The 12,361-nt window shown below is 36.3% G+C and overlaps 1 protein-coding gene and 1 pseudogene across 1 annotated transcript; both read left to right on the top strand.

Moving 5' to 3' along the window:
* On the top strand, positions 3,886-6,670 carry LOC104766803 (tyrosine decarboxylase 1-like). Its single transcript, XM_019241560.1, has 12 exons — positions 3,886-4,005; positions 4,243-4,315; positions 4,408-4,638; positions 4,739-4,902; positions 4,980-5,120; positions 5,202-5,261; positions 5,357-5,521; positions 5,609-5,665; positions 5,767-5,831; positions 5,929-6,052; positions 6,137-6,274; positions 6,370-6,670. Exons 1-12 carry the CDS (start codon positions 3,904-3,906, stop codon positions 6,487-6,489), a joined length of 1,440 nt encoding a protein of 479 aa, XP_019097105.1. The 5' UTR covers positions 3,886-3,903; the 3' UTR covers positions 6,490-6,670.
* LOC104768046 lies at positions 8,470-9,790 on the top strand (annotated as a pseudogene).

Here is a 12,361-nt window from a genome sequence, read left to right as displayed (position 1 = left end):
TACACATGCGTATCTACACGGACTTTTGTTTTGGTAAAGCAGCGGGGAGAAACCTCCCCGAGATTACTATTCAAAAAGACAACTTTCATCCGTTTACAACAGAAACACTACGAGGACACGCAGGTCCTAACACATCATTATGCAACAGAGACGCGACAGCGCTCTGAACAGTACGAAAGAATGAAAACCTAAAGACAAAGTAAAAGCATAGTTCGCTAATCCATCGGCAAGATAATTATCTTCCCTATACACATGTTTCACACGGACTATCCAGTCCCTGTATAACAAGCAATGGCACAGCCGCACCAGGAAGGACAACGGATGAGTCTCCCCGATCCCTGTCCTAAGATAACCCACCACCATCTCTGAGTCAACCTCCAACTCAATTCTCATAGTTTTTCGTTCCCAAGCAATAAGAAGCCCGTAGTAAACGCCCCATAACTCCGCCAAGGGAGCCAACATCTTCCAATATGCAAAGCAAAGCCGTTACACCACCCCCTTCTGCATCCCGGAGAACCCCACCTGCAGCCGCGAACCCAGGATTACCTCGAGAAGCACCATCGGTATTAAGCTTAAACCACCCCTCTTGCGGAGCTACCCACTTGACTAGAATCTCCCGTCGTTCCCGACGAACTCTCTCACTCACCCGACGAGCTGCAACAACCTCGCAAACTCCTTAATAAACTTCACTCGGTCTCGCCATACTCTGTTTTCTCTAAACACATTACCACAACGCCACTTCCAAGCCCACCAGATAGCTAGAGAAAACAAGACACTCCAATACGATTCATCGTCTCCACACCACCTCCGAGATTTCCAAACAGCCATTCAAGTAATGTCTAAGTGAAAAATAAACGACGCTTACTCGCCGGGGCAACCCGTTGCCACAACCCTGCCATTGCCGGACAGTCCTGGAGTACGTGGATTATCGTCTCAACCCCCCCCCCCCTTTGCATACTGAGCAGACCACAGAATCAGTCAGATGTCGACGAAATCTTTCTGCATTTGTCATAATCACTTGTCTCGCAACAAGCCAAAGAAACACTCTCACCCTCTCTGGCACTACAGCTTTCCAAATCCGATCATAAAACTTTCTCATATCTTGCTCCAGTGACCCTCGCCTTGTTAACAGCTCATACACAGATTTAATAGTGAAACGACCATCAATAGTCTCCCCCTACGACATACAGTCCTTCGCACCCGTCACCTTATCTAGCATTAGTGCGGATAGTTCAAGTATCTACACGACCTAATCAAGTTATATATATATATATATATATATATATATATATAATTAATTAATTTTGAAACGAGAATATATGTCACTAAAATTTTAGGATAAAATGTACAATACAACAAAAATGATGGTTAATGTTACTTATTTTATTTAATTACATCATTTATTGATTGATAAAAAAGTAATCAATTTTGCATCACTTATATACTTGATTATGAAACAAATGATGCAAGTACTATATATTGCATTGATTAATGCTAAATAATTGGATTGAAAACCAATTTTACCGATTTGACGAACATGATCTCAAACCTAGACGACTGCCATGCTTTTGTATCAGAAATGAAGGAACTAGAAGAACTATAACGGTTAAATGAAGTGATAGTCTCATCTTGGATTTTGTCTCCACACACATCAACCGACAGAAAGGCAGATTTGCTAGCAATGAATGCTAGAAAACGAAAGCACTTTTTTTCTTTCATCAGCGTTTTTCTCACTTATTAATAGATGGATGCAAATCATGTATTTGTATTACAATCAATAAATGAGGTGCGTTTGTGTCCAGGGAAAAAAAACAAAGTTTAGAATATGAGAAAAAGATGAACAATTCTCTCTGAAGTCTCAACATGGCACTACCTAGGCCTGGGCAAATATACTGAACCCGAAAATCTGAATTGGACCCGACTCGGATTGGTTATGGCAAGTTGGCTACGGGTACCGTTGGAAATGGTACGTCCATGAACCATTGGGGTTGACGACCACAAGTATTATATTTTGTATGGGTGATCTTTAATAAATAATGGTCTATTGTGTCCAATAAATACCCATGAATAGCTTATTTTTGTTTTGTTATTTCCTTTATTAAATCTGGCCAATTAGTAGTTTTTACATTAATTTTTTTTCCGCCAAAAACACGGTTTCCTAATTTTTCTGCAAAAATGTGAATCAGCAATTTATTTACAAAAATGTGAAGCTGCAATGTCTTTGGAAAAATATCTATATATACATTTTTTAAGACATTTATAAAATAAATCCTCAAATTGGCACTTATTTACAGGCATGCCATTGACATTAAATAATTAATTTAATAAATAAATTAACTCTATTTATATTTGACTTTTTTATAAAAACTAATTGTTTTAAAAGGTAACAAATATAATTGTAAATGTATACAGATTTTATTTTCATATTTTATAAAGAGGTGAGTGAAGGTATTGTTCTTTAAAAATTTGAAAAACTGATTTGATAAAAAGTGACTTTTAGCCTCACATACTATATTTTACTTTCACGGGTTTCGTATGATGAGTTTTTGCGGATTAAAAATCTTTGAACATGTTGTGTAATCCACCTAGCATGGCGGGTTTCGTATGATGAGTTTTTGCGGATTAAAAATCTTTGAACATGTTGTGTAATCCACCTAGCATGGCGGGTTTCGTATGATGAGTTTTTGCGGATTAAAAATCTTTGAACATGTTGCATGATCCGGCTAGCATGGCGGGTTTGGACTATAGAACCAACACTAAAACTATTAGTTTATTTCATATACTATAGATTTGTAGTCATAGTTTGGAAAATTAACTTATAAATTATTTAGTATATGAACTACAAAATATTACACATATTACAACACATTGATAATATTCCAAAAAAAAAAATGTATACACATAAAAATATACACTAACATACCATATAAGCATATACCTCTGTTTAATTATAGAAAACAAAACTAAGTGTTTTAAAATTTTATATTCTATCTAATAACAAATTTAATGTAATTAGGTTATAAACTGTATAAAACGTAAGAAGAAGAAAAACAAATTCTAAACAAAATTATAAATTAATTAGATAAAATTTAATTAATGGGGAATTTGAAAACTAAATCAATTTAAAATACATTAATTTATAATTTAGTCATGCGGTATAACGCGGGTGAAAACCTAATATATCGTTATATTCACATTAATTCTCAAACACTAATCATTCTTTTATTTTAATTTCCCAATATTAATTATTTTTGTTTCACTATAAATTTATACTTATATATTACATTTAATTTGATAGTTTTTTATTAAACCAGTATCGTTTCCCACTGATTAATCAGTCATAAAACTCCCACAATCCCACATGTTTTTAACCGCGCTATACCAGTTGTTCACAATTATTAATGTTTGAAACCAAAATCGCCTGCTTACAAACTCCCGCAACCACTGCGTATAAGAGCCTTATTTATTCCTTATTACAATTTCATATCTTTTTTGGTAGTAAGTAATTTTCATTGATCTGAACGTTCTTATGTATAATCAAATTTCTCATTCATTATTGTCCATTAAATTGATAAAGATCTAGGTGGTTAGGTTACCATAATAGATACCTAGCGAGTATGTGATTCATTTTTTTTCTTCATGGAAAATGTTTATAAAATTGTCTTAATACAACTTGCATACGTTTTAAAGTCTGGTCCTATAAATAAGTATCTTACTCCAAGTGAAACCTAACAACAATTCAGAAAGCTCTTGAGGGATAAACCACCAATCCAAAACGACGCAAGACAAAAAACAAAATGTGAGTCTCTGAATGAATAACGTTTTCTCATATTTTCAGACGACACTTGTCTTAGTTTTTGGTTTTTCTTCAGGGGGAATGAAAGCAGGAACGTGTTGAAGCCGATGGACTCAGAGCAACTCAGAGAATACGGACATCGACTGATTGATTTCATTGCCGATTATTACAAAACTATCGAAAGTTTCCCTGTTCTTAGCCAAGTTCAGGTCATTTCTACTTGTTTTCCTCTTATCCTTTGATGAGTTCCAATCTAGTAGCTCAATTAATCTTCACATTGTATCTTGTTACAAGTACAACAACAAACAAGTTCTTTAGCCAACAAACAAAATCTTCACACTGGTCTTGTTTGAAGTGAAAGTGCAGACTATATCTTTTTGTGTGTTTAAAAACTCTCTGGTTTCATTTGTTCACAATTGTTGAATATATTCCTTGTATCGATGCAGCCTGGTTATCTTCATAAGCTTTTGCCTGATATCGCACCAGACCACCCTGAAACGATGGACCAAGTTCTTGATGGTGAGATAACTGAATACCCCCTTACATGGTTTTGGTTGAGAGTAGTACGTAGATAAGTCTAAACTTGATTTGGTTTGAGTTTCTTTTGGCAGATGTTCGGGCGAAGATATTGCCTGGAGTAACGCATTGGCAAAGCCCGAGTTTCTTTGCTTATTACCCTGCCAACAGCAGTGTTGCCGGGTTCTTGGGTGACATGTTGAGTGCTGGTCTTGGAATTATGGGTTTCAGTTGGATAACTTCTCCAGCTGCCACCGAGCTCGAGATGATCGTTCTTGATTGGCTTGCAAAACTTCTCAACCTACCCGATCAGTTTCTATCCAAAGGTACTTGATAGCAATAATTATACATACAAATTAATTAAGCTTGTTTGCTTATATATATATATATAAGACCTAATAAGTGTGGGCTTGAGTTGTATTGTAGGAAATGGAGGTGGAGTAATACAAGGGTCAACTAGTGAAGCTATTCTTGTTGTTCTGATTGCTGCACGCAACAAGGTTTTAAGAAACGTTGGGCAAAACGCGCTTGAGAAGCTTGTTGTCTACTCCTCTGACCAGACTCATTCAGCGTTTCAAAAGACCTGCCAGGTGATATTTTTTCAGATTTGTAGTACTCAAAATAAATTATTGTAACACGAAGCTAACTTAATTTATATTGTTGACAGATCGTTGGAATCCATCCAGAGAACTGCAGGGTTCTGGAAACCGACGCCTCTACAAATTACGCTCTGCGTCCAGGATTGCTCCAAGAAGCTGTTTCTCAAGATCTTGAAGCTGGATTGATTCCATTCTTCTTATGTGCTACTGTAAGAAGTAGCGCATGTTCATTACTTACCCTCTTGATACTTGAAGCATGTCCTCTGAAATATTCATTTGTTATATTCCAGGTTGGAACCACTTCTTCAGCCGCCATTGATCCATTGGCTGAATTGGGAAAGATCGCTAACGTTAGTTATTTTCACATTTTCAAACAAGCTGCTTCATTGAGACTACTTATTATGGCATATAGAACTGATGCTATTTCTCTTGCTACGTTTCTCAGAGCAATGACATGTGGTTTCACGTAGATGCAGCTTATGCTGGAAGTGCTTGTATATGTCCAGAGTACCGACAATACATCGACGGTGTGGAAACTACAGACTCTTTTAGCATGAGTGCTCACAAATGGTTCCTTACTAATTTCGATTGTTCACTTCTTTGGGTGAAGGTATATATAGTTGCCCTTTTAATCTCACCTTTCTCCTTTCTCTCTATCTTCGTGTACATAAGAAAATGATTAATAGTTGGAAAACAGGATCAAGATTCTCTCACTGAAGCTCTTTCAACAAATCCGGAGTATCTCAAAAACAAGGTATATAAGAAATATTTTGTTACCACAAATCTTTCTTATTTGAGTCTATCAGATTAATTAGTAGTCTTGATATACTCTTAATTTAAATTTTTTTTGGCTAGGCCTCTCAGGCGAACTTGGTTGTTGATTTCAAAGATTGGCAAATCCCTCTAGGACGAAGTTTCAGGTTTTTTGCTTTCAGAGATATTTAAATTTAAAGTCTTGTAAGAAGAACATTTTGCATAGATATAATCTGTGTTTTGTTTTGTTTTTTTTATTGACAGATCATTGAAACTATGGATGGTTTTACGGCTCTATGGATCTGAGGCCTTGAAGAATTATATAAGAAACCATATCAAACTCGCTAAAGATTTCGAACAACTTGTCTCTGAAGATCCTAACTTTGAGGTAACTGTTAAAATCTCTAAAACTCTTTAATTAGAAAAAGATTTTAGTAAGAAAAGGTGAATAAGTAATTATTCTCGTTTGCAGATTGTCACACCTCGGATCTTTTCACTTGTCTGTTTCCGCCTCGTGCCTGCGAAAAACGATGAAAAGAAGTGTAATAACCAAAACCGCAAACTCCAAGACGCAGTGAACTCTTCAGGGAAGCTCTTTATTTCTCACACGGTAAGTGATGACTATTCTTTCTTCGTGTTCTTGATCTAGCTGAATGAAGTTGTTAATTAATCAATTTAAATGTATTTGCGTTACTTGGGAAACAGGCTTTGTCGGGAAAAATCGTTCTACGTTGCGCCATAGGAGCACCACTGACGGAGGAGAAGCACGTGAAGGAGGCGTGGAACGTTATTCAGGATGAAGCATCTTTCTTGCTTCACAAGTAAATATAAGATAATTAAAAAACAAACTCGAGTAATAAATCGGGTCTTGCCAACAAACCAGAGCATTTGGGTTGGGTTGGGTTTAATCTGATTTGATATTAAATTTATAAAAAAAAATAAAATAAAAAGTCAGAGATTTATCACCTTTGGTTTGATTTCTGTAAGCAAACTTTAGTAAGGTAGTCTTGTGTGATTGTGTGTATTTTATCATCTTTATTTATTGTATCTTTATCTATTTTGTTTGTATCTATTGTGGTTAATGTATACAATGAAAATATTGTTAGACGTTTTATACCATGCGAGAAAATAGAGAACAAATCAATTTGAAATATTGCACATAAATCCCATGTAAACTGGTAATTTTTGCATTTTATATCTTTATCAAGTGGCTGTCAACACCACAAGTCGCATAGTTTGAAAACAGCTATATTTGATAGATATCGGCTAAAAGCACAACATTACTGTATTTGGCTATGAAATAGACAAAAGAAACGGATTGCATCTGTTTGTCTGTCTTAAAAAAGTTCCACCATTTATTAGAAAATAAATAAATAATTTGAATCATTATCATTAAAACTAAGCTAACCAATTTTAAATGATTAATGTTAAAATTAAATCGATGATAGGCGGATGCAAATTCACTTCCCAACAATATAGTACACTTAATTTCTCATCAATTTTTATAGACAATGATCATTCCGCTGGTTGACGATGTTTTTAGAAACAAGGTGTTGTAAAAATCTAGACTCTCACTTTGTTAAGCTGCTCTAATCCACGTTCGTATTTTCACAATCTCCATGATTTTACACACAATAACGGTTCAAAGTTACAAATTTCCATCTCCATCATTTTCGTATTTGTAACGTTCCGGGTCCAAATATGTAGGTAAGCCCGGTTTGTTTAAAGGAAAAAAGGCTCAGTTTAAAAAAAAAAAAATTTTAACCCGTTAAAGAAAAGGAAAAATCTAATCTATTAGTATCCTTATAAATAGATAGTTAATCCCCTTAATTTTTACCTTTAGTCACAAGTAAAAAAATACAAAGAAAATCTAAAATTCTATCACCCAAGCCCGAGCCCTAGCCACCGTCGTCAATCTGTTGTCTCTACCGTAAGGAGAGAGAAAGGATATCCTAACCCTAAACCGTACGGTAAGCTTATTTGAAACTGCTAGTTTCTTAAAACCCTATATCTTAATTTAATCTCTCTGTAAAACCTTAAATCTACAAAGGATGATTGAGTGTGTGGAAGTTAATATTGCATCGGGTGATGGAAGGAGGAAAGATCCCCCTCGTGTTGTTGCTAACCCTAGAATGTTTGCCGCACCAATGTCGAGGTAAGATTGTAGACCCTTGCATATGCTTCTTATTATGTTGTTCTAGGAACACTAAGTTCGGGTTAGATAGCTAGATTGATTGGTGCTACTTAATACGTGTTTGACAATGATTACAAGGAACTTTTTATGCTAGATTTTGTGTTTATATTAAATTGGTAAATTATGTGGTGTAAGTGGTTTATCGATCTTTCATTGCAACTTATGTTCATTGGGAGTTTGGGACTAGACAAGTGTTTAAGTTCATGTGAGTAGCTATGATCATCCTTACTGAATAAACATGTTTACTCATGCATCCCAAAAGTCTAGACAAGCTTCCATTGTAGTAAGCATTTAAAAATATCAGAGACAAGTCATGCTCATCCGCTGGAGCAGCAGGGTAGAGTGTTACAGTTGTTCTCTTGTGTTATTGTTAGAGTTCAATATTTATTGTGTTTGCGTTGTTACACATGCCACTTTCTTGAACTTATTGTTAGATTTCAATATTTATATGATTCTTGTTACACATATCATTTTTTTGGAATTATATATGTTTAAACATGAGTTAAATTATATTTTCTAAATTTCTTATGATTTATCTGTGGGATAATAGAGATTTGTTATAAGGGTTTCATCTTTGTTTACCAAACCATTGATTTTGCGCACATTGTAGGATGATGATGATTCAAAGGATCTCCTCTTCTTATAAGCGACGAAAGGTCTCTTCGGTTAGAGATTTTCCACAATTTATTGTTAAAAATGAGAGAATTGAGATTGGTAGTATTGTAGTTGCTCTTATAAGTGAGACAAAAGAGGATTTAGATGGTCATGAAGATAACAATCATGTTGGTGTTAGTCATCACAATTACCAAATCCCTAAGGAAGCCGAATCGTTTGATTTGATTATGAAGAAAGCTGGCTTCAATATAACAACTATTGGCAATGTTGGGAATGGAAAATTTTCTCTAGCTAAGAGGAAAATTCCTTTATTTTCTGAAAGTAAAGTGAAATAATTAAGAGCTGAGAAAAGTATTAAGCTAATGGCTTCTCAAAGCAAAAGAAGACTTCATTTTGGTAACTTTCACAAGGATCCTTTGGTAGCCAGAATTGTGCCAAAATATAAATATACCCCGACGAAGAAGAATTTGTTTAATGCAACTGCATTAATACCAAGAGCTAATGATGTGCACAAACATGGATACTCACCGGCAAAGAAGAAGTTGAGTAATGTAGTTGCGGTAAGACTAAGAGTCGATGCTTATAAACCAACTCAACACAAAGACGAAACACGGTTGAATAAACTTGGAGTCATTCCGACTATACAACAAAACCAGATATTCAAAGATCTTAGCCCACGCGAGAAAGTTCACAAGGTGTTACGTCATTTCAAACTTGTGTTTTGATGAGCTCGACTGTGACAATGCAATACAAAGAGGTGAATCCAAAACTGCCAAAAGTAGGATACATTACCAAACTCGTACTATTCTTAGTGAAATGGGGATGCAAGTGAACTGTCAAAAGATGCTTGGACCAATCCCTGGAATCAAGGTTGGAGACAAATTTCAATTCAAAGCAGAACTCAATGTAATCGGTCTTCACTTCGACATCATGGGTGGGATTGATTACATGAAGAAAGGAACCATGGAACTAGCTACTAGCATTGTTTCATCTGAAGGTAATGATTACGACGATAGATTCGTTAACGGTGTGATGATCTATTGTGGTCAAGGAGGTAATGTGAAGAGTAGGGATCAAAAGGCAATCAAAGATCAGAAGCTTGTTGGAGGAAATTTGGCTTTAGCTAATAACATTAAGGAAAAGACTCCAGTGCGACTGATCCTAGGCAAAAAGAGATTGGATCATAAAGGAAAGGATTATGTATATGATGGGTTATATATGGTTAACAAGTATTGGGAAGAGAGAAGGCCTCAAGGTAACACTATTTTCAAGTTTAAGCTTAGCAGGATAGCTGGTCAACCTTCTGTAGACTTTTGAAATGTTAGTGTGATAAACTTTGTGTCTCTATGAGTCTCTCAAATATATTATTTTAATATTTTTAATATAGTTTAACTATTATTTAATTCAAATTATAAGAAAAAACAAATCAAACAGATCATGATATTTTTTTCTTGGTCGGGAAAGGGGGCAAGCCCATATTTTTTTCTTGGTCGGGAAAGGGGGCATGCCCCCAAATTTATTCAGCAAAAATTAAAAAAGTTACAACCGGATTGGTCTTGGGAACGCAGTTCCACAAGCATCCTCCAACAAAATAGAACGGACACAATCCGATACAACATCAAACATATGAAAACCTAAAGGTTGAGAAAACACATAGTTCGCTAACCCGTCTACAAGACGATTAGCCTCTCTATACACATGCAAAATACGGACTATCTAGTCTCTTGAAAGAAAGCCATAGCACAAACGTACCAGGAATGACAACGGATGAGACTCCCCTATCCCTATCGTCAGAAAACTAACCACAATTTTGGAATCTACCTCTAACTCCAAGCGCTAGACCTGACTCTCCCAAGCAGTAAACAGACCACAGTAAACGCCCCATAGTTCAGCTAACAGTGCAGAGCATATACCAATGTTCAAAATGAAACCCCGAACCCAGTCACCCGCATTATCTCAGAGAACACCACCGACAGTAGCTAACCTCGGGTTCCCCCGTGACGCCCCATCTGTATTCAACCGCATCCAACCCTCACGGGCTGGCCCCATCGAATCATTCTCTCCACCCTCGACCCTCGACTTTGTTAAGCAACCACAACCTGCAGATTAGCCACATAAACCTCTTTCGCCAAATTACTATCCCCACTCAAGCAATGACATGGAGAAAAATTCTCGCCATTTCCCAGCTGAAACCAAACAGGCCCAGACACCCGCCATAGCGGGGCAATCACGTAGAATATGAATGATTGTCTCGTCGCCACTTTTACAGACTTGGCAGAGCCCTGAATCACATAGATGTCTCCGACATCTCTCCACGTTCGTCATTAAAATCTGGTTCAAGACTTGCCAGATAAAGACACAAATTCTCGCTGGTACCGTAACTTGCCAGCATCTTTGAAACAATAAACGCAAGTCCTGTCGCGGTGTATTATCCCGAGTAAGAAGCGTGTAAGCAGAACTCACCGTAAACACCCCAACTGGTGTATCATTCCACGACAAATGGTCCTTGGCGCCTGTTACAGTATCTAACACCACTGCTCTCAACCGCAGAATGATGTTTTCATCAACATAAGGTGCAATTCTAGCCATTGACCAACCCACCCAATTCTGCCAGAGTTCATGCGCTGTCAGAGCCAAACAATCAGCAGGCAAATCCCCTGTCACTACCTCCATCAGTGGCATACTAAGCAACCATTTATCAGACCAAAACTTAACAGATCTCCCATCCCCGATCATCCAACCCAAACCAGGAACGATCACCTCTCTCAATCCCACAACCACGCTCCACCAGGTCGACGACCAGTTGCTTTTAGGAATCAACCATGAATGATCATGAATCTCCTTCACTTTGTATTTGCTTCTCAACACCCTAGCCCAGAGACTGTCTTGATCCTTAAGTAGTCTTCACCCAACCTTAGCTAGGAGTGATTTATTCAGTTCTGGTGTAGATCGAATACCCAACCCACCTTCCTTTTTGGGGTGACACACCTTCTTCCAATTCAGGAGATGTGTGAAACACACCTTCTTCCAATTCAGGAGATGTGTGAAAGAAGTCTTCAAAGAAATCTTGATGGGTTCATAAATGAGAACCGATTTTCTTCTCTCTTTTTTTTTTTAAATATTGTTGAGAAATTTACCGAGTGATTCCCATTGTGTATCACAGAGCTGCGAGTTCGGATATTTTGGTTGGGTTAGATCAGGTTTCAGGTTTTTTTGGTTATTTAATTTCTTTCGAATTGAACCGATTTATTGGGTTTCTCCTGTTAAAATCAGTTGAAACCGGTTTATAGAAAACAACAGGATTTGTTTATAATGGTCATGCAAAAGACAACAGCTATTGTTTTAAACATTTTAAACATGTGTACATTTTGCAGTCCAAAATACAAATTACAAATGAAACTGATTTATTTGGTATACGTATTGGCAGAAAACACTTGGGCTTTGATTGGTTGAAAAATTTCAGACTAAATAAATAGGGGACAGTAAATGAGCTGTAAAAAAAAATTCCACCACTTTTAAATGGAGTAAAAATATGAACGTTTTTCTCTTCAAACTAGAGTACTGTATAAATACATTTTGTTAGCACATTTACTGTGATTGAAAACAATTTTACTATATAAATGTCATCCGACCAGTCGACCACACCTTTCAAAATTTTTTGTTTTTTTCTAAACAAAATCACAGATAATATATACAATCGCTTTGATGTGACATTGTTAACTAAGAAATGTATTACTTGTTTTGTCCAAAATATATATATATATATATGAATGTATTACTTGTTTACTCGTTGGACTGATCCATTACATCAGTTCATAAAGCTTGGCCTGAAAACGATAGTCAACACACTCTTCTTATAAGTCAATAAGGTTAACAATCGCGTTTTCT

Source organism: Camelina sativa, chromosome 19 (assembly GCF_000633955.1).
Source record: "Camelina sativa cultivar DH55 chromosome 19, Cs, whole genome shotgun sequence".
NCBI classification, from domain to species: Eukaryota; Viridiplantae; Streptophyta; class Magnoliopsida; order Brassicales; family Brassicaceae; genus Camelina; species Camelina sativa.
Note: the sequence above shows the minus strand (reverse complement) of the source record. Positions and strands in the feature narration are given on the sequence as shown.

Coding starts and splice junctions, on each gene's coding strand:
- LOC104766803 (XM_019241560.1), top strand. CDS start 3,904: ATGGACTCAGAGCAACTCAGAGAATACGGACATCGACTGATTGATTTC. Junction 4,006..4,242: donor CTGTTCTTAGCCAAGTTCAG/GTCATTTCTACT, acceptor GTATCGATGCAG/CCTGGTTATCTTCATAAGCT. Junction 6,275..6,369: donor AGCTCTTTATTTCTCACACG/GTAAGTGATGAC, acceptor CTTGGGAAACAG/GCTTTGTCGGGAAAAATCGT.